General features: G+C 27.7%; 1 protein-coding gene across 7 annotated transcripts in view; it reads left to right on the top strand.

Moving 5' to 3' along the window:
• The window catches only part of LOC107442807 (dystrophin), a 238,478-nt gene that overhangs the window by 50,664 nt on the left and 163,866 nt on the right, over nucleotides 1–23,948 (top strand). For 3 of the 7 annotated variants that reach the window (XM_071177700.2, XM_071177698.2, XM_087157552.1), the window contains exons 1-9: nucleotides 11,450–11,609; nucleotides 14,193–14,254; nucleotides 15,791–15,883; nucleotides 17,488–17,565; nucleotides 17,650–17,742; nucleotides 17,827–17,918; nucleotides 18,006–18,086; nucleotides 18,167–18,282; nucleotides 19,676–19,791. In XM_071177700.2, coding sequence (XP_071033801.1) covers nucleotides 11,591–11,609; nucleotides 14,193–14,254; nucleotides 15,791–15,883; nucleotides 17,488–17,565; nucleotides 17,650–17,742; nucleotides 17,827–17,918; nucleotides 18,006–18,086; nucleotides 18,167–18,282; nucleotides 19,676–19,791 — 750 coding nt within the window. In that variant the 5' untranslated portion in view covers nucleotides 11,450–11,590. Of the gene's footprint in view, nucleotides 1–11,449; nucleotides 11,610–11,683; nucleotides 11,979–14,192; nucleotides 14,255–15,790; nucleotides 15,884–17,487; nucleotides 17,566–17,649; nucleotides 17,743–17,826; nucleotides 17,919–18,005; nucleotides 18,087–18,166; nucleotides 18,283–19,675; nucleotides 19,792–23,948 lie in introns of those variants that run through there. The other 4 variants (XM_087157549.1, XM_087157551.1, XM_087157550.1 and 1 more) reach the window with 2 other exon arrangements.

The following is a 23,948-nucleotide window of genomic DNA, read 5'->3' as shown; positions in this document are numbered from 1 at the left end:
TGTTTGGTAATAATATATCAAGAAAAAAAAAATTACGATTTTCTTGGTAACAATATATTTTGATGTTATACCAAAATAATAATTTTGGTAACGATATCAATAAGAGATGAAATAAATAAAAACAAGGAATCGAGGGAATTGATGACCGGCCATCAGGGGGTCAAACTCCTATTCATACGTAATATTACAATGCTTACAAAATAATTTATATGTGCAAAATTTATGAATAAATATAAACAAAAACAAATCATTTAAAAAAAATAGCTGTACCAAAATATCAGATTTATTTTAAACCTTGATTTCGGCATTTAAAATTGCATAGAGTATATGATTAATTTGACATAAAATGTTTTTCTTTAATTTTTTTAATTTTTTTTTTAATTTTTTTTATTCCAAAAGTTTAGTCAATCGTTATCAAAATATGTTTAGTAGAAATTTTGTATCAAAGGGTTAAAAGGACTCTCGGCACATGTTGATTAATAGATTAACTTTTTCCGATATCTGGAATTATTTCATATGATTAGTGTTTGATGCCACCAGGAAATTTTTTTCTAAGTGTTTCCCTACTCTCGATAACTCCCAGACTTAGCCACAAGTCTCATCTAAACTGTGAGAGACTTATTAACAATAAAGACCGTTTTTTATTTCTTATCTCTATTCATCTATGACAAGTAACTCGGCGACGACAAATATCTTCATAGTGCTGATAAGCATGACGACTGAAGATAATCAGTAAAGACGATTTAAAATAGAGCAGATGAATTACATTTTTCATTTCGCTCATCTCACATTTCTGTGGCTTGTAAAATCTCCCTTATGCGAATTAAATTGCATTATTACTGGCGTGAAATCAGGGGTAATGATAGCAGAAGAGCTGTCCGGATTAGGGTCGTATAGTGATTTTGTGTAAAATCTTGTCTCCTTTCAACTTCAGCGGCAAATGTTGGAATTTTTTTTAATTTTTTTTTATTTTTTTAAAAATTTTTTAAGGGTTTTTTTTAAAGTTTTTTTTTAAATTATAAATTTTTTTTTAAACATTCATTTTATTCATGTGTATACTTTGAATTATTCTTAAACATGAAACGTAGCTGCGATGGCTCAGGAGATAGAGCTTTCGCTTCCCAATGAGGTAACCTAGGTACGAATCCCAACGGTGGCAGGTCGGTACGAATTCCGCACCCAACTCGCTCCGACTGCTGTGCTGATGTAAAATATTCTCAATGGTAGACGGAACATGGTTTAAAATCCTCTTGCCATCGGGCTAACCGTGGTAGGTTTTCGCTCTTTTTCTACCCTATGTAACGCAAATGCGGGTTAATTGCTTTGAAAATTCCTTCACGAAGGATAGTTTGTCCCAATACTTGACCTATCAGTTTCTTTGTCTTTTGGGTTAGGTTCAAAATTACGAGGCTACTGTGTTGGACATTGATAGTCGCTAACTCAGAACTGGGTTGTTTGTTCAACGCCGGTGATAAAAAAAAAGGAACAGAATAAAAAAATAAACATGAAGCGATTTGCGACTGTCTGATTCACTGTTTTTTGGTGCAAAAAATATAATTAAGAACAAATGTTTTCGATTGAAAATTCTTGCTTCCATACTGCGACAGCAATAATATTTAGCACACTGACGATTGTAGAAAGAAATACAGAATTAGACAACTCTTTGACGCAGAAGGGACACCGGTGTCCCTTTTATGTAGTCAAACCCCGCTATAGTGAACCTTCAAGGGACTGAAATTTCGGTTCACTATAACCGGGGGTTCACTATATCCGCGCCTCAGGCAATTTAACTAGTGGTTTCAGACTCCTCCACTTATTACACATTATTTAAATAAAAGACAGGAAAAAAATATGTAGTAACAAAAAATGTGTTAACTTTTATTTTCATTGCAAATTCGGCTTGATTACATCCATTTTAAATTTTTTTGTTTATGTCCATCTTATTTTCAATGATCAACGTTTTACTTTTACTGCTCGCCATAGTTTAATTTGTGACACTTATTTGAAGGATTCTTTAACTGAACTGAGAGTAAAAACGAGTTGAAATGAGGGCCTTTTGATCACAGATTAGAGTCCACCCCTTTGACCAGTAAGGAATAATTACGCATTCCAACGCGCTCTCTCTGATGGGAAAAAAATATTGACCCCAATGGTCCCATACAGGTGCAACATCTGCTGGTGTTGGCCTTTGCTTAGGAATGGGAAAGTGAGATAAAATAAAAAAACAAGAAAAAATGCTTATTGCTATATTCCGTGTTATATATGATTTTAAAAATCGGTAAATCTATTTATTTTGAAGTATTTATTGTATTTATTTTAGAGTATTTATTGTATTTATTTTGGAGTATGTATTTATTTCAAAATTATTACAAAAAATGAAGAAAAAAAAATCCATCGAAGACAGAAAAAAAGTTCATAATATCCAACTTCCTCACTTTCTTAGTTCACTATATCCACAAAAAATAACGTTATGCGTGTATAGCAATTAGCAAGGCACGGAACCGAACATTTCGTTCACTATATCCGGGAGTTCACTATAAACCGTGTTCACTATAGTGGGGTTTGACTGTAGTATGTATACGCAATTTTTTAGGCTCTTATTACAAGTAAACATATATTTTGGTATTTTTAATCATAAAAACTGTCTAATAGTTACTTAAAATTTTTTTTCTAGGTTATCGGAATTATTCCATTAAAATATAAATTCCAAAAAAAAGTAGTTTAAAAAATGTTTCTTTTCATTCATATTCAAAAATTTATTAATAATTGATTTTGTAAATTAAGGCATTTTCAATGGTGAATAACTTTTTTTCTTTTATCTAAATATCTTCAAATAAGTGCAAATTTGAATAATTATTGTTTGGAAGTGAGCAGTGTTTCGCTAGAAAAACACCGGTATTTCATGCTTGACTCCATAACTATAAAGTATTAAAACGCTAAACATAATATTTATCGCTTATTTTGACCAAAATTATTAAAAAAAATAAAGAAAAATGCATGAAAAATATGTTTAATAAAAATTCCGATTCAAAGGGTTCAAAAATATCAACTGTAAAACATGTAAGTAAGCTTTTGATTATAAATAAATCTTATACAAACTTTATATGTTAGGAATGAAACTTAAAATGCAAGCAAAATCATATTTTTCATCCTTTTCATCAAAACTCGTCTACGTACGAAATTAGTACTGCCCCCTTCCTGTGTTCCAGCAGACGAAATGGCTTCCATGGTTGGAAGGTTACCGACCCATGAGGCAGGACATCCCTGACTGTTGCAAGAGGGCGGTAATTATGTGACGAAGGAGGCATAATCGAATTTAGCATACATTTCGTAAATTTTAAATGACTAATAGAATCCGTTCATCAACTCCCGTGGTTGTCCAAATTCATCATTGATCTTTTTCTCTTAAAAATCAATTTTCAAAAAAGAAAAAAAAAATTATTTATAAAATGTATAATTATTATAATATTTCGTAAGATAATTTTGTTAATATGTTAACCGTAATGATATGAACGATTACTTTGATATGAAAATTATTTGAAAAAAGAAAATTAAATTTAGGAGAGCAGGGAATGTTAATTTAGGAATGTAGGGCTATAAGAAGTTGTAAATGAGAAGTAATTTTACTTGTTAACTATATATAAAAACGACCTTATATCAAATAACTGTACAACTTGATACAATCGGTAAGGGTTTTTCTATCTCCTGAGTCTTTTATATTTTTAAAAAAATTAATTAATTGAAATTTTACGAATAAAGGTATTAAACATTTGGAAAATAAATCTATTAAGATTTTTTTTGTGGCAACATCTAATATCTCTCTCTCTTTCTCTATTTCTGTCTAATTTTTTAAATTTTTTTTTATTTATTCCTTTTTTTTATTGCTTTTGACATCAAGTCAATGACGAACTTATAAAATAAAGATCGTGAGAAATATTTTTCTCTAATAATGGATAAATTATTAGCATTTAATGTAAAAAAAATAAAAGGAGTAAAATTTCATCAAAAAATGCACTTCAAATTGCAAGAATAATTTCAACTTTTTAGTGGTCTGCATGGTATTTCTTAGTTTAATAGCTCATATTTCTCGAACTAATAATCGAATCTTAATTTTTTTAAAAAATTCTATCGTACTTTTGTACTTTTGTACAAAACGATGTTGTACGTTTGTTGTACTTTTTTCTCTCCAAACCATCGTAATTTCAGGTTTATAATTTTTTCGAAGTAAAACAAAGTATGAAAAAGCGATTAAAATTTCAACAACTTTCGTATAAATTGGAATTTCGGAAAAAAAAAAAACTTGTGTTAAGTTCATCAATAAAAACGGCCTCTCAAAGCGTCAATTTTAACTCGATAGTTACATCTCTGCTGCCTGCAGAGCGGTCCGCATAATATTTTTTTCTGCAAGTTTAACAGATTATTAACTAAAGTTTATAATCTATTATTTATTAACTAAAGTTAATTTTTTTAAAATTCCAAATGTACTCTTTGTGGAATTTTTTTACCAAATCTTTGTAATTTCAAGCTTCTTATCTTATGGTTTTTGTGCAAAACAAAATGTAAGTTACAGTTGAACAGCCAAAATATCTGATGCGTCGCTTACGGTTTTTTACTAAAGTGAGAAATAGTATGTAATATTTTTTCCAAGCGAAGCGCTGTTAATTGCTCTTAATGGAAGATCAGGGCATTCATCTGAGGGCGGGAAAAGCTAGCTACCTTGCTATTTCCTTGTTTGTGAAACAAACCATGAACAAAATGTGCGCACACAAACTAGACACAAATTTACCCACATAACATAACAAAAATTAAGATATCTCAGATGCATGGATACTAAATGAACGCAAAAAACTGTTCTAATTGAAATGTTTAACTCCCATTTCGTTAAGCGTTTTGGTGGATTCAACCGGGTTAAAAATAACTGGGAAAATGGGTCGTTTCTTCCGAGAAAAAGGGTAGAAATTTATATTTTTAAATTTTGTAGTTTTAATTATACTAGAGATTCTTTTTTAACCGCAACAATAATAAAAACCTAATACTGATTGGATCTTACCAGTTTATGCCTGTGGCCATAAACTTTCTTTAAATATCTTGCATAGTAGCAACATAGTAGCACTATCGAAATAGTTTATAATATAATTATGATTTGTAACTAATATAAATAAAAAATATAAAGATTTTATGAATCATTCTCTAGTAGTAGTTGTTGTAAAACTTTATTTACGTTCGCACTAGAGTTTTGCACATTGGGCTTTTTAATTTTGTTTTATAACAGGTATTTAACAGCCGACTCAATCCTGAGCGTACGATTACCAATGTTCATTTTCGTAGACTTGTAATTTTGAACCCAACCCAGAAGACAAGGGAATTTCTGGATAGACCATTATTCGAACAAACCAGCCTTTGTGGATGATTTTTTCGTTTTGATGAAACTAAACCCCATTTGCAACACATGTAGAGGAAAATCTAGAAAACCTACTACAGTTATCCAGACGGCAAGCGGGTTCTAACTCCATGATCTGTCAACCACTGAGGATATTTTACACAAATCGTATCAACTAGACGTAGCTGGGGTTTGAACCAGGATCACTTAATTGGGAGGTGAATTCTCTATCCCCCGAACCACTGCTCGCATCAGGCTATTAGCGACAGTCTAAGAAACATCCCTGGGGATGATCCAAAGATGTGCAGGCTTTTGTTCACCGACGACCTGCGCGCGTAATCAAATATTATGGTGTAGAACAGTTTAACGAGGACCGATACCGCGTATCCTCCGTCCCTTCGCAAGTGGATCAAAGTAGTCACCCATCCGCTCACTAACAGCTGCCTTTGCTTGACTTTGGTGATTTACTGGAAGCCGTGTCTTGTCCACTGGTAGCATATCGTTCTCTAAAAACTGCTTAGTTTTAATGTTTAAAATCACCGTCATTTGAAATTATTAAGTTTCTAAAACATGCATGCGAGAATTTCTTTATTCACTGGAAAAGTTTCAACTCAAATTTCTTGTTACAGATTTTAAGATTTCTGCCAACCCTTCTTTAGTAATTGCGAAAATTTTAACTAATTAACCTTTATAAACTTCACTCAAAAAAAAATATTTTTTAAAAATATTGTGCATTATTTTATGATAATCATAAATATAGCAGCAGTAGTCTCACCAGATGGCCATTAGTGACGATCTGCTAAATATCCCCGATGTTGATCCGGAGATAAGCCATCACAATCCTGTTCTTCCGCAGTGGGTCCCGGTGAACTGCGAATATACAATAATGCGAATATATATAATAGATACATAAATATTTTATGCTGCTGAACTGAGACATGAGGGATTAATTCATAAGCATTACATTCTAAAAATGCTCATGAAAATGAAATTCATGAAAGCTTGATGCATAAAATACCCAATTTTGAATGTCATACAAAAATTATATTGATAATATAAAATGGTATATAGGGTAAACTAACCAGTGAAGGAACACTTAAGCTTCGCTTGCCTTTTAAAAAATCATATTAATTTCAAAATTCGTAATTTCAGTTAAATGACAGTGTCAACATATTTGTTACTAATTGCAAACTATGCAAAAAAATTGTAGAGAACTTACATAATATTGTTTTAAAGTTTTGGAGGTTCAAATAACAAGTAGTAAGAAGACCCAGTGAAGGAACAGCTCTACCCAGTGAAGGAACACAAAATTGCCCAGTAAAGGAACACTTAATTTTGGTTATTTTTTAATGCTCTTTATGAATTTTTTAGGCATACAAATATATAAAAACAAGACTATTTGTGAAATTATAGCATACAAGTACTTGTAAAATGCTAACTTTTTTCTGTAATCATGAACTAGAAATTAAAGTGATGTTAAATACAAAATAAATAAAAAAAAATCATTTTGTCTTTTAATTTGACAGTCAAATCTAAATCATTATGTCATCCGATGCTGTTTATTATCATTATTATTTTATCACCTTTTTGTTTACTCTTTTTCCTCTTATTTCTTGAAGCTTTTTTTCTTTTTTAAGTATTTTTTCTTTCTTTTTCTTTTCCATGTTCTCTTGTTTTAACTTTTTTTAGATCTTTCAGCCTCTTGAAATTTTTGCCATTTCTCTGAAATTAGTGCAAAAGGTAATTTATTCGTTTTTCTTCTTATTTGACCTTTCTTTTTATCATCAATATTTGGCCAATGTAAATGGTTCTTCCAAACTTCTTCTGATTTTTCAGCAGCATTTCTAGAATGCCTTTCTCGAAAATAGACGGGGGAAAAGTGTCTTGAAGTTTGAGGCAAATCCATCTCTTGTTGACTTATATCTAGATGATCTTTAGAAGTACTGATTTTACTTCTAGAATCATTTCTTTTTTCAACTAAGAGAGGATCAGCATGAGGACTCATTTCAAATTCGATATCTAAGATGCATTCATTATCAATACTAGCTTCAGTTCCTAAGTTTGAGTTAACCAAGTGGTCTTCTCTTAATACGTACTTCTTCCATATTGAAAAAAGTACAGGCTCTTGGATATTTTCGATATTAGACTCTTCAGTCAATGCTGCGTTAAAAATTTGCACCATATCTTGAGAGATTTTCCTCTCAAGCTTCTGAAGAAATTGAGTATCGTTTCTGTTTAACTCTGTTTTTTGTTGAGGAACTTGCTTCTAAATTCTAACATTGTAAAGTCGTTTTTATAAATTATATAATCACGTTGCTATCCTATAATGATAGCATATTAGGAGTTCTTGGTGCAAAAGCCAGCGAAAAAATGTTCTATTCAAATTTTTATGATTATATTTAATTAGTTTTCGATTTGTAAACATAGTTTATTAAATTGCCTAACATTTGATGTAACTACACACCCCATTAATAAATATAAATTATAATTTTTTCATAAATTTATCTATTAAAGTAACATTTTGAACTGAAATTATTTCAGGAATTATTCATAAAATTTTTAACAAAATTTCGGTTGTCCTCTATATAGCAGAATTACTTATCATGTCATATCTACATAGCAAAATTACTCCATGTAAAATCATATTTCAAACATTACTGTTATTCCCAGTGAAGGTACATGCCTGTTTCTTCACAGGTTAGAAGTTGTTTTTTGTCTTTTAAACGGAATTTTGATGTATAATATGACTAAACGTACAAGAAAATTAAAAAATTTCTTTTATTTTCATTAACTGGGAAATGAACCCAGTAAAAAAACACTTGTTCCTTCACTGGTTTTTCATCGTTTGATGATCCAGTGAAGGAACACCCCCTTATCTCAGTACTTGATTATGCTATGGTGCTTTAAAAAAATAAAACGTAACTTCAATAACTATATTTTGAATTTTTTTTTTCACAGTGAGAAAAATAAGACTACTACATGCAATTAATTCCACTTCAAACATATAAATACAAACACTCACCTTATAATTTTTTCAATGAAACAAGGTGTTGCAGAGATAATAACAGACTCAAAATTTTTTCCAGAGAATTCTATTTGACCAGGTAATCCAAAATATTGCTAGATGACTTCCTATTGTTTGGCAGTAAGCTATTGTTACCAATCAATCTAAAAAAGAACTTTCAAATTCTTATTTTTAATCAATATATATGAAATGTTCCTTCACTGGGTAGTGTTCCTTCACTGGTTGGTTTACCCTAGTAAGTTTCATTTGAAAAATTTGAAAATAAAAATATTTAAAGGAATTTTTTTGACTAATGTTTTGAATCAGGGACTGTTTGAACCCCACGCCTCTTTTAAAAATAAAGCTAAACCGCCCAGGTTTTCTATAAAAAAGAAGAAAAAAAAATGAGTATAAAAGTACTGATCTAAGAGGAATCACGAAATCGGAAACGAAGATTAAAAATAAATGAAAAATCTGAGCGCAATATTTCTGATAATATTAATCTATTACATAAAAAAAACGTGACATTTTTAAATAAAATATTGTAGGAATGCGTGAATTTGATTAATCTCAAGGTAAAGTTTATAATAAACAGCGTGTAATTTAATTTTACGAAGATGATAAAATAAATAGCAGAAATAATTTCATTTACGAGAATAATTAATGTCCTAAAATAAAATGCTGGATCATCGATGCTAGTCTCTCCGTTGTTTTAAGGTTCTAGTGAAGGCAATTAGTAGAAGCAGACGAAATTATTTCACAACAAATATTAATTCGTTTAGTTTCTATCTCAATTAGAAGTTTGGATACCAGAATTGGCTTCTTATCGACTTTTCTTCACTAATGTTTACAATAACATCAAAAAATGTTAAATTTGAATTAAAATTTTAAACTTGAAAGTTATAATATATCTAAAAATGAAAATGTAAAATTTATCATTACAAAGCTGTATCCTCCAGATATAAAGCATGAATCATCTTTAGTTTTTGCGGTTTTCAACTTTAATTTTTAAAAAAATAAATAAATAAGTAAATAAAAAAATCAATAAATAAATAAAATAAGTGTAATTTTAATCATTTTATAACAGTTTTAATTATTTCTATATTCTGAAAACAGTTTTGGAGCAATTTTGTGGCCTTTCGGATAGCATTTCATTTTTCGCAAGATTTTAGAAAACATTACAATAATTTTTCTGGAATTGCGAAAATACGAAAGATTTTAGACTATTATTCTAAAATCTTAGTAATAAAATAAAATTCAAATAAAAACGAAAATTTTTTTTTTGTTTGTTTTTACCGTTACTATTATATATTTATTTAATTACATTAAGTAAATATTTATTTATTTATTTATTATTATTATTATTATTATTTATTTTTTGTAAATGGCCATAAATTTTAAATCAACATTTTTACTTTTTTCTCGGTGCATAGGTAAAACTCTTCTCTAATTTTTCCCCCCTCCCTTAAATATTAATTTGCATCCCCTAATGCGTATACTTTGTCTTAATTATTGACAGTTTTTCTAGAAATAAATATTAAAAACAATCTCTAAGGTACACTGCATTTGTCTATCTATGCAATAGGAGAAATGTAAAAGCATTTTTTTTTATAACAGCGCCACTATTTAAGTGTCTTTTAAAGGTCGCTTTAAGTTACGAAACTGTAATTACTTTAGAATTAAATTACTACTTCCAAGACAAGTTACGCGGTAGCCATTAAATAAAAATTTTTTTTCTTCTGATTCATGTATTTTGTTTTAATAATTATATTATTCAAACAAAATATTGAGGTTACAAGAAGAAGTGGTAAACAATTTACAATGTTCTAAACAGCGTAAAGAAAGTTATACGACTGTTGTTAGGGAATAGATGAACAAACTTTGCTGTAAATCATTCTGCCTGGAGGAGGCAGACCTTGAAAGCCCGTGCGTGCATTAGGCTGCAGCGCTGACGAAGAAGAAGAAGAAAATAATAATAACAACAAGAATGAGAATAAGAAGAATGAGAAGAAGAAAAATAAGAATACGAAGAATTAAACGAATAATAATTTCAATACTTGTAGAGATGAAGACTATAATATGGAATTTGCCGAGGCAAATGAGCGTACTACTGAGCATAAAAATTACCTATTTTGCTGTTTTATTCTCATACAAAAAGTTTCACCTAAAAATGCGGTTTTAATATTGCCTGTTAATGTTAATATGTAAAATATTTCAATCAATAAGATAATTAGGAGTTAACGAACCCTGGTTGATACGGCGCCTAGAAAATCCCTCCTTGAATTTTAATTTATTTTTAATCTTAAATATAAAAACCTAAATTGTTTAAAAAAAGATTTAAAAAAAAAATTAACTTATTAAAATTAACTTATATTTGTTATATTAATCAGCTTGTATTATTATCTGTGCATTAGAATTGTTATAATGCATTTGATCGAATAGTTTGCTTTAGATAATATTATATTAAAACTAATAATAGTCCTTGTTGAATTTCAGAAACGCGAAAAACTGTTACGTAACGACACTTCGTAATATCCTGTCTCTGTCTCTTTGAAATTATGATGACCCCCTGGTGATGGTGTTTCATTAAGGCGGGTATTTTCTCGGTTGGTTATGCTACTGTCACTAATTCCTCGTTTGAAATAGATTTTTTTTTTTTTTTTTTGTGAAGTAGCAGGATGTCATAGCTCAAAATTTTGTGAAAAGAAAAAAGAAAAGGAAATTAAAAATTGATAATGGTCTTTACTACGCTCAAATTTTAAACGAATTGGATAATATTTGCTCTAAATATTTTAAACTGTTTAAAAGAATATGAAATTTTTATGACTCTTTAAAAGTTGATAGTCTTAGAAAAAAATGCTTTATCCAACAAAATTAAGAAAATGATTTTTCAATTAATCAAAATATTTTTATGAGGATAAAAATCATATTTCGATATAAAAATAAATTTTCTTCAAAATTTATTTTTATTTCAAAACTTATTCAGGATTTCATTACGAGAAATCAAGGCGAGAAAAATGTATTTCTGCACTTAATCCGGAAAACTATTAAGCCAAACCAGCCAAGGTGTTGATAAATTTCGGCAACCCTAGAAGTTTGTAAAAAAGATCGACAATCCCACATCATATACGCATGACATTTAATTGTACACATGGTTTCTGTTCTGAGAATTATTACTGTTTGTGGTTTTAAATACCACCCGGGCCATGGATATAGTATTTGTTGGTGAGTGATTTATACTATTTAATATTAAAGAGTTATTTAATGGTCATTTAACAAGTCAACTTTTCCTAGTGACCGCGATTTCCCGATGCAAGATTATCGAGTCACTATCCAAACCGCACCTTTATCCAATATCTTTATTTATCAAGAATCATCTTGAGTTTGTTTATTGCTATTTGGCGGATATCTGTTCGGAATTGATGATTGCTCCAATATTAAAAAATATTGCAAATAAATTTTGTTGTGTTCAGTCAATGTCTGTTCTCTCCCGGTGTTCCCGTGACATCTCCGGCTTTGTTTACTTTTGTTTGTGGACAATTTTCGAGCTCGATCTGCGAGGGAATTCAGATGTTTTGATGCTTTAAATTTTCTGTAATACGTTTTGGGATTTTGCTTTTAAAATAATAGAAATGTTATCAGATTTTGCAAAAAGATTGCTTATTTTGAAAAGTTGACTGTTTTAGTTTGTTTTTTTATAGTACAAAATTCATTATTTAATGTCCTTGTAAATCTATGAAGGATAGTTTATTATGAATTTTATGAAAATTTTGTTTTTCTTACAAAAATTATTAAAGAAATCTATGAAAATCGCGTGTTAAAATTTTTTTGGAACTTGTTAATAATTTTTTTAAGGGTGAAAACATTATAATTCTAAAAGAATATTTTGTTTGTTAGTGGTATCTGCATTTTATAAAAATTTAATTTTTTACCAAGGAAATCAACTCACATATACATACATTTTGAAACCTAATGATAAAGTTTAGTGTTTATGTGTAGGTATATACATCAATTAAGTATATATACATCTGTGAGATCAGTTAATAATATTTTTTATATTTTTTTCTGTACAGATTTTTCTTAAATATATTCACAAAACCTTCCAGCATAAAAAACAGAAACTGTAATAGCTTTTTTTTTTAAATATGACTTTCTGCTAGTTGTTTACATCAATTAGGAATAAAAACAACTAGTATTTATTTTATTTAATTTAGATAACCCATTTTGAAATTAAGTATCTGATGAAATTTAATTAGATAGTTGGACATTCATATAAATAGATAGCAATTTAAAATATAGCGATTTTAAAGCAATTTTATTTTTTGTGTGTTTGTACATAGAAAATACAAGCTTCTGTTTTGCTGCTTAGTAATTATAACCACAGTAATACATAAATTCATATTAGTATTCAAGTAATACATAAATCTATCTATCAAATAGTGTCAAAAACTGTTGAAAATACTAAATATTATTAATTTCAAATATAGAATCATTATCTTCGTCTTAAAGTTATATTTTGTGTAGTATGTAATATTTTTGTTGATAGTTTATGTAATAAAATTAAGGCTGATTTTATAGGGTTTATGATATCAGAAAAATATTTATATAATTATATTAGAAAGTCTTATACATACATATTTATATACATACATATGTATATATATATTTATATATGTATATATATATTTATATTAAATTTACTAAAAATAATATTCTTATTGATATAATCTTTTTATGACGCAAACTTATCAACATCAAAACTTAAAATAGTTCTGAATTTAGAATACAATTAATAGGTTTGTTTATGACCATGTTTATAATTTTATTTCAGTTTGCTTTGCCTCCTTTCTTAATATAAAAATAATTACTGTTCAAGGAAACAAAAAAGAATTATTGAATGAACAAAAAACAATGTTATTTTTAATACTAAAATATATTATTCGGTGATAATAAAGAGTGGTAAATAAGTTGTAAATGAACAACGATTTATTTGAATTAATTTTTATGTGACTCAAATTACCTGTTTATACAGTAGGGAACCGATTATCCGGAACGATCGGGACCATCACTATTCCGGATAACTGATTTTTCCGGTTTTCTGAATCGCTACAAAAAGCCGTTTTTTTATTGTTAAACCCAACTAAAAAAAATTTTTTTTTAGGAAATAATCTTGAAAAGAAGAAAAAACGATGAAGTAATACACTAATGATTATTTCCAAAATGATGGTAAGGTGAACATCTTTCAAAAAAGAAAGAAAAATCCTAAAATCTTATAAGGAAAAAAAAATTTTGTGTAAAAAATGGCGGGAAAATTTATCGAATTTCGTTCCGGTTTTCTGATTTCCGGATAACGGGTTCTGTACTGTATTTAGTTTATTACTGATTTATATTATTCATATTTTAGTAATATATATTTTAAAACATTTATTTCCTTTTTAATTTTTTATTTTATAATACATATTATACCATGTTCTGTTAATAATTGTGGCTAGTTTGTGTGGGAATTTTCTTTCTATTTGGGTATTTTCCTTTTGACGCTGTATTGTTACGTTCAGATAAAATGCTGACAAACTGTGTTTGTGTGTTCAAAAATTAATTGTACCTTAGGGGAAATCTACACTAGCTTTTAAAAATTTATTTTAATCACACTTTAATAAAGGATTTTTTTTTTTACCGTGTGTTTAATTTGCTAGTTTTGTTTAAAACTTTAACAGAGTGCAAAATTTGTAAGTGTCCAAATTTTATATGAACTATTTAACTTCACACAATTTGCAAAATGTATTAATATGTTTATTTATTTATTTTTAGATGAAAGAGAAGATGTACAAAAGAAAACCTTTACTAAATGGATAAATTCTCAATTGGGGAAGGTAGATAAAATTTATATTTATTTTTGTTTAAAAATTATCTTTGCATAATGTGGAAAATTCTCATAATTTTTGTCTTGACTTCTTGATTTTTACTGACCCATTTTCTATTACAATATGATAACATTTTTTACTGCAACTGTATGGTATATATTTGTTTTTATTTGATTTAAAATGCACTCTTAATTTGACCATTTCGAAAATCTGCAGCTGGAATTCAGGTTTTAATTTTGTACACTTTCCAGCAAAACAAAACATTTTATTTGTTAATTTATAGATAAAATCTGTGCTCATGCAAATAATTCTCTGAAAATTGTCCAATTGCCTGATAGGCAAAGGGTGAAATTGATATTTTTCTTCAAATGGATTGTAAGAGCTTTCTGTTTATAAGGATATTCATTCAAGAGATTATTGAATCAATTAACTATTCAGTGCTCAATTAAATTATATTATGAATACTAATAATTTGTTTTTACTTAAATTTTTACTTTTTTAATTTTACATTGGTAATCATTACTTTGTAACTTTATTATTAAACTTAATAACTTAGAAAAAACTAGGAAAAATCTAGTATCGGAATTGTTCAAACTCATCTTAGTTGCCTAATAACAAATACACAATGAAATTCCTCCTAAACAGACGATTATTTGATTAAATTTTTTTATCTAACTTTCAAAACTGACAAAGACTTGTTAGTTCTCTAAAATGTAAGATTTAGACAATTTTTAACTTCCAACTACAAACAGTAACAGATATAAATAAAATGAACAAGCGTGCAAACGGCATTCTTGGAAAATTTGTCACCATTGCGGAAAATTTTTTAATACTACTCATTGATGTTTTTTTAACAGGGAAAAAAAAACAAACTTAACAGATTATGATGTCATATACATATATCATTCTTTTTCTTAAATGGTAACATCAAGTATGTAATTTAATTATAGTATTTTTCAGTGATAAAAATGTTGAAACAATTCAATTTTAATTCACATTTATTTTTGTTTTGTTTATATATTGTGAAATGAGTAATGCAAGATTATTTAAGTGTAGAAGAATTGAAATGTGACTCTTATAAAAATACTCATTAAATGTTTGAATTGAAATGTTTCTGAGCGACATTTATGTATGGAGCAAACGCCAAGCATAAAGAAAGCCAAAGTAAATCAATTACTCATTATATATTTATATCTTCATAAAACTGTTAAATTTAAAGAAATATATGCTGATGTGTATAATAATAAATATTTTTCTTTTTTAAATTAAAACACTTTTATAAGTAATTTTCAAACAAATTTCTTCAAAATTAGGTGATGAAGAAATGGTTTAAATTAATTACATGAGTCAATAAATTGCTTGGAGGATGTATTTCAATTGAAATTTTGTATTCGTTAAAAATTTTTCATTTTATCTAAGTCTGGATATTAATAGGGTTAAGGTTATTTTTCTTCAAAATACATGCTAATGTGATATTTTTTTAATTGTTTATTACTTTTTTATGAATAAATAGTATTATGTTTTTAATTGATGTTTTTTTAACAGGGAAATCATCCTATAGTAAAGGATTTATTTTATGATTTGAGGGATGGAACTCGTCTTTTAGGCCTCCTCGAAGTACTATGTGGAAAAGAGTTGGTATGTAAAATTTTTTAACAAGACTTAGCAAGTTAGTTTGTGTCCTAAAACTCTATTGTGAAAAATATACAAAATATGGAAGAAATAAAATCGTACTCAATACGTGAAAAGCAATAAAATTTATGAACCAAACATGAACAAAACATACAAGTGAAAATCTCAATAAAAACTCCCCAAAGAGCAAAATTCTATTCTAAAGCCTGCTTAAAATTGAAGAGAGATTGAGATAATTTGTCTAAAATTGAAGAATTGAACAATTGAGAAATTGAAACTGCCAGATCAAAATTCTAAATTATTATAGAACCAACCAAAATGTAATCACTCAGGGCTGCCATCCACCTAACAGAGTTACTTTTAAGAAAATGCTAGAAGGCATGATTATAAAATAAAACCAATCTTCACCAAGTTGGTCTGCTCTTGGTCTTATTAGTTCAAAATTTTTTTATAGCTTTGAAAAACATTTTTATTATTTCATACAAATTTAAATATTAGACACTGATTAAAAGTATTCCTAAAATTCTTTAAATATGAACTAAATTTAGTTAGTGTAAAATTAAATACTTTTTTTTTAATCAAATAAACCAAGTTGCACATCATATTTGTTAATTTTTTTCTTCTAAATCTAAAAAAAATTTAGCTTACTTATCGTTTTCACCATTATAAATATTCTTTAAGCTATCAGTATCTGTAAAATCAAGAAACATCAAATCATCAACTGCGACTCTTATTACTAATGAATGCGACTCTTATTACTAATGAATGTTACTTATATATATTTTGTCCAAAGATAATGCAACACCCCGCATACCTCTCAATTGGTGAGAATTTTTATTGGTATAATTTATTTTATGACTTTATTAAGATATTTAAGATTGAAAGAGTATGATATTTTCAAAGAAAGCTTCTTGCATCAAGGATTACTTGATGTAACTACGGTTATACTCTGCTCACTACTATTAGTTTTAATACTAACTTTAAATTATACTAACCCAATTAGTTTAAAACTAACCTTACTTTCTGTATTAACCTCATATGTTTTGCTGCCTGTCATTCAATTTTTTTTTTAATTTATCCAAATTCATATTTATTTCTTCATATTTATACATCATATTTATTTCTTCATTAGAGAATTTCTATTTTGTAATTTTAAAAAAATTCCCTATTAACTAATTTATTCCATGTAAAAGATTAATTATCAAGATATATTTTTTACATACTTGCTTTTAAACTTCCAAGGTAGCAGGATTTTGATGTAGGAAAAGCTTTCAACTTTATTTACTTTCTACTTCTTTTACTTTCAACTTTACTCACGGCTTCAATTAGGATTTAAGAATCTTTTTTTAATGAGCTGATATGTGATAATAAAAAATTTTGTTAGCTTAAAAATATATCAAAAGTTTTTTCCCCCTTGAGCTATTTTGTTGAAGTTATGAATTTTTTGGATAACTTATTGTGCTTTTATCCTTACGTATCTATAACAGCACTGTTTAATTTTTTGTGTTGTGTTGAAATACATAAAGAATAAAAAAATTTTCATTATACTATTTGTACACTTAATTTTGTGAACTGTAAGAGGTTACTAATTTCTAAACTGATTTTTACAGAGGAGGGAAAAAGGACGATTGCGGGTCCATCATCTGAATAATGTCGGTTGTGCCTTAAGAGTTTTAAAAGAAAATAACGTAAGAAAAATACTTCAATTGCACCTTAAAACTTAATTTTCAGTCAACTGACTGTAGATTTAAATTAATTCTTTGTTTTTTTAGGTAAAATTGGTGAATATAAGCACAAATGATATAGTTGATGGCAATCCTAAACTGACCTTGGGCTTAGTATGGAGTATAATTTTGCATTGGCAGGTAAAAGCAGCTTTCTTAAAATGTTAAATATAAGATCTGGAACATTTGCATGGCATGTAATGACTTTGTTTGTAAATTTTTTAGGTGCATGGTGTTCTGAGAAATGCTTCAGAAGATATTCCGCAAACAAATTTAGAAAAGACTTTATTAGCTTGGTGTCGTGATGCCACTTCTAAGTAAATAACTAATAATTTTTATTATAGATTGTTGTTAATTTTTTTAAAAAAATTTATTTATTATTGTTTATTTTTCTGCTATTTTAGCTATCCTAATGTAAATATACGAAACTTTACTACAAGTTGGAATGATGGACTGGCTTTCAATGCTATCATTCATAAATTTAAGTATGTTTTTTATGCTTAAGAAATTATTTTGAATTCTTGCATTAACAGTATGTTTCATTGTAATTTTTAATTTTTTTCAGGCCGAATCTGTTCGATTTTAATACGGTACAGCAGATGGAAGTTAATGCACGTCTGGAACATGCATTTCAAGTTGCTTATAAACATTTAGGAATCGATAAACTCCTGGATCCTGAAGGTTTGTACTTATTTAGATATTGTATTTTAAAAAGAAATGTATTTAGATTCTTTGTTTTTTTTGTGAAATAAACCGTTTATTTTTAGAAACCAAAATGTGGTATGTTTTATATTGTCATAGAAAGTAAGGAAATGCAAATCCTGTAATTTTACAGTAGTATAAAATTTTATATTGATGAATATTTAAATAATATAGTTTCCTTATTTGAGGAAATTGTTGTTAGGAAACACTTTGCAACCCTTCTTGCTTTAGAAAATTAGAGTTAAATTAAGTTTTTGACTTTTTTTCCTCTGTTAAAAACTAAGTGAATAAAAATCTTGTTGACCAGTCTTCAAGTTTTAAAAATAAGTAAAGGAAATCAATTTTATTTTCATCATATTTCTAAATTATCGGTTTTATTTTGATCTGTTTCCTATGTTTCGTTGAATTGTAAATAAATCAATGCAATTTTTAAAAATGTAACATGCTGTTGTTCATTATTTCATTATATCTTAAAAATACATTAGAATTCTGAAAAAAAGAAAAAGAATTATTGTTTGAACTAGAATGATCTTTGTTCAAATTATGAAAATAATTAAGAATATCTGTTTTCTCTTGAACATGATGATGCTGGGTGTTGGCTTTATTATTATTGGCGAATAAGCAAGTAGGTACTAGCCGCCAAAGAACAACATGCAGCTACTCAATCTATCCTTACATTTTTAAATTTCTAACTGTCAGTCACACATTGAAATTTTCTTATACATTTTTGGAAATTTTGATGTTGTTAATTTACGTCGCACTAGAGCTGCACAATGGGCTATTGGCGACGGTCTGGGAAACATCCCGGAGGATGATCCGAAGACATGCCATCACAATTTTGATCCTCTGCGGAGGGGATGGTACCCCCGCTTTGGTAGCCCGACGACCTGCGCGCGAAGTCGAGCACTTTACGGTAGCACAGTTTAACAAGGACCAATACCGCACACCCTCGGTCCCTACGCAGACTGATCCAAGTGGTCACCCACCCGCACACTGACTTGGAAATTTTGAAAATGAACAATAATGGATTATATCATTGTTGTAATTAAAAAAAGAAAGAAAAAAGAGGCATAGAGAGGAACACCTACATTGCCAACAGAGATTCTTTCTTAGATTCAAAAATACTATGCAGATGCTCTCACTTTCATTACATTTTATTTTAAAAATACTGACTGTATCATTTATTAAAAATAACTTGATATTATCATTCCCTATTCTTTTTATTTTAATTGAAAAATGAGCATAGACAGTGAAAACAGACCCTGTTATTGTTTATTTTATGTAATATTTTGTAATTCATTCTTTTTGATAAATTAATTTTTACGCACATTATGAAGTTATCAATACTGATATAAATACTTATAATTTTCAGATGTATATACTAGTCTCCCTGATAAGAAATCTGTGATGATGTATGTGATGTGTTTTTTTCAAGCGTTACATACATCAATGCCGTTGCGAAAGCTTGATTCATTTGACCTATCTGATGTAAGTTGTTTCATAAATTTACAAATATCTGTTTGCTAAGACAGATTAAAGCGAGTATATTTGTTGTACAGAAATTGTAAATCAATCCTGAAATATAGTACTTTATAGTTTTATGTTTATATTTAAAATGCGATGTTCTTTTTTTGGTTTTTATCTTAAAAAATTGTAATTATTAGTCATTGTTTTTTCAAAACTCATTTTGAGAAATGTTGAAAAAGAGGTGAAAAATGTTTTTGTTTATAATCTCATAATAGCAATAAAATATCTTGTGGATATCCACCATCTTATATAACGGTCTAAAAACTACACAATAAATGTCAGAAATGTGGCTATTGTAATCAGGGTTTGAAAAAACCCGGGGATTTTTGAAAAAACCCAACCCACCTGGGTTTTATTGAAAAAACCCGGGGAAAATTGGGTTTTATTTGAAAAAACCCGGGGAAAATTGGGTTTTTTCATTTAGTGCTCATAAATTTTACTGTGAAAATATTTTTATTTATTAAATAGAGTTGTATAAGTAAACACTAAAATTTCATCTGACTTTTACCTGTAATAAAATTAAACTGGAATAAATATTTAATGGTCTTCCATGTTTTTATAATACGATTAACAGAAAGTGAAATTAAAATTACGTATAATTATAAAGAGTATCAGTTATTTGCCCCTTTTTTTCAAATATTTAGATAAATATATGCATTTTTAGATACATTTTAACTTTATAGTTTCAAAAGACAAATTAATCTTAAAATTATAAAAAAAGCATATATAAAAAGTTATAGCTTATTTTTTTAAAATCAGAAAATAAAACTTTAAATTTGTTTATTGTTGTTTAATGTATCACTTAATAGAAATTTTTGTTTGTTTGCTTTCATTATTTTAAACATGATTAAAAGAAACAAAATAAATTGTATTCAAATGAAATCTTAAAAATAATATTTAAAAAATCTTAAAAGTAATATTTTAATTTTTAACTGTTTTTTAATTGTGATAAACTTTCTCCAAATAGTTAAAAATTGTCAGCAGATGTTAATAGTTAACTTAAAAAAAAGGTCCAATTTTTTCCTTTATTATTATTATCATACAACAGATTCAAAGGGTCTAACATTTCTCTCTTAGATGGTGATACACTTTTACGAGTTTTGTAGCTTTATCTATTCCTAATCTATTTCGAAGTTTACTCTGCACCAAACCGAAACTTGAAAAGTGTCTTTCGATAGAGACAGAGGATGCTGGTGCTGAGTTCAAATAAAAAAGAATTGACAGAAATTTTGTGGAAGCTAGGAATTTTTTTTATTTATTTATTTACTTATTTTTTTTTGCCTTAATTTTCCACTATTTTTTGCACTCAAGCATCATTGATTTTGGAAAGTATTCAGGATCGGAAATTTTGAATGCCATAACACGTGGCAGAAATTCTGGATGATGCTTAGAAAGACAGTTTTCTGCTAATTGGTCTTGTTCATCATTTAAAAATTGTCCCCTTGTTTCGGGATCCAGGACGCATATGCTAATAAATAATGTGGCTGAACAGCCTGATTGAATCTTTTTACAAAATGTTTATGGGGTTCTAATTCATCACACGATAGTAATTTAATTCATATTTCAACAGCTTCTGAATTTGAAATGTTTTCTGATTGGAGCTTTTTTAAAGCTTAAGAAACAATTGATATCTGTTTTTCCCCATTGATAGTTTATTGGTAAAGCCCAACATTATATAATATTTTTGACATATTATTATTAGATTCATTTTGATGTTCAAGAACAATCTCTTCATATTTATGGTAATTATTGGCAAAAGTTTTTACGTGCTCATAATATGAATTCCACCTAGTGTCATTGGGTGATCAAGCAGTTTTTTTTCATTTGCCCATCCATGTGCTTGATGTACATTTCTAAAATATTTGTTAACTTCAACGATGTGTCCAATGATAGTATTAGGAGCTACTTCTTTTTGAATCAAATTTAAAAAAACCAATTTGTAAAAAAACACCAAGTGGGTTTTTTCAAAGTGGGCCCACTTGGGGAACCCTGGTTATATGTATTTTATATTAAGTTTAAATAACGCATTATCACTACCTATTTGAATCTTCTTTATTGTTAAGTGCATTATGTTTCATAATTTTTTAAATTAGGAATTATAAAATATAAATGCAGTAATATAAAAGGAACAAGTTTATTAATCTTTTTGTTTTCACACACATTTATTTACTATATTTATTAAACATATGGATATTACCTATTATAAAATTATAATCTGTAAATATTTATAATCAGTAAAAACTAAAATTTCATCTGATTTGAGTTAAATAAAAAACTGAAATAAATATTTAATGGTCCTACATGTTTTTATAATAAGGTTAATAGAAAGTGAAATTAAAACTACGAATAATTATAAAGAGTATCAGTTACTTGTCCCATTTGTTTTCAAATTAACCCTAGGAAAATGATTTCATTTTTAGATAAATAATTTTAAAAAGTTCTCTTATAAAAAGTTTTAGCTTTTTTTTTTTAAAGCCAGAAAATAAAACTGTTTAAATTTGTTAATGTATCACTTGGTAAAAAAAGAAAAAAAATTTTCTTTTCAATTTTTTTAAACATATGAATTAATAATAATAACCTGTTTATTAATATATAAAGCATGCAACTATATTTGAAAAATTGATCTTTTCAGAGTATATTATTTAAATTTTTATTTTATTTAATATCATTAAAATATTACTTTTTGAAAAAACCCACTTGAAGTTTTCAATAGTAGATACCTACTATAAAATTACATGAAGATTCCAGTTTCTTTTACTTTACTAATATTAAAAACTTAATCATATAAATCATGACAAATTTATGCTGCACTATAAATTATGTAAAAGTAAATGCAAAACAATAAGTTTTAGTAAAAAAAAAAATTTTTTTTTGAAAAAACCCACTTATCGTTCCAAGTGGGTTTTTTCAAGGTGGGCCCGCCCAATAAAACCCGGGCGGGTTTTTTCAAAGTGGGCCCACTTGGCGAACCCTGATTGTAATCCTTGCAATGATACATGAAAGGCTTATAGTCATATAATGATAAGCTACCTTTTAAAACTGTCCCAGAAAACATTTTAAGCACATTTTTTTAAATGTTCGTGTGTGTATGTCCTGCCTTCTGTCATTAAGCAATTGCATCTGAAGTACAATTTCTTTATGCTCAACGGCATCTAAATTTCCCCAAGTTATTAAGTTATTGCCTGCAAATAAAACTTTCTCAACACCCTGCTGATGCTTAGAAATATCCACCATGAAAGACAATATATGCATATTTGTATATATATATATGCACCACTTTATAACTATATAAATGTTAAATATATTTACATAGTTAAATAGTAGCTATACCTAAAACTTGCAAAGTAACTATTTAGAAATGGTACAAAGTTATAATTAGATGTAAAAATTTTACCGTTCGAAAGAGTGGAGCTTATAACTATATGGAAATAATACAAAGATATAGTTAGATGTAGAAATGCCCTGTTGGTGAAAGTAAGGCTTATTACCATATGATCTCAAGCCCTTTATATACGTGATTCATTATCTGATACCTTTATTATTAATATCAGTTATCAGTATATTCTCCTAAGTATTCAATAATCTAGGTAAGTAGAATATATGTGTATTGAAAAAATATAAGCACAAGATATATATGTTATATATTGTGCATTTATTTTTTCAATTCACATATATACTAAAAATTTATGCTAAAAAAAAAACAAATGAATTTTTACAGAGAAGAAACGTAAAGCAATATCATTTTGAATTGAGTAATTTAAAATCTATTTCAAAGGTAACAATTTGAAATAAAGCTTTAATTAGTTAAATATTAATTTAGATAAATATTTTTAACATCATTTTAAGCATTATTATGCTTATTTATATTTTGAAGTATCAGTCATGTACATTAGAATGTAAGTTATTTATTTAAATATCAATTATGCAGCTTTTAAATTGCTAGATTTGTAGTTATTAAAAAAACTGTTTTAATTTAAACAATCAGTCTGTAAAGCCTAGATTAAACTAACATCATAGTTTTTTCTTTCAAAAATTAAAGCATAAATATTTACTCATTTAAACATTACATCTAATAATGCATCTCATTTAACAAGTGATTTTTAATATAAATTTTTCTA

Source organism: Parasteatoda tepidariorum, chromosome 2, assembly GCF_982258835.1.
Source record: "Parasteatoda tepidariorum strain Cologne lab strain chromosome 2, Ptep-v5.0, whole genome shotgun sequence".
NCBI classification, from domain to species: Eukaryota; Metazoa; Arthropoda; class Arachnida; order Araneae; family Theridiidae; genus Parasteatoda; species Parasteatoda tepidariorum.
Note: the sequence above shows the minus strand (reverse complement) of the source record. Positions and strands in the feature narration are given on the sequence as shown.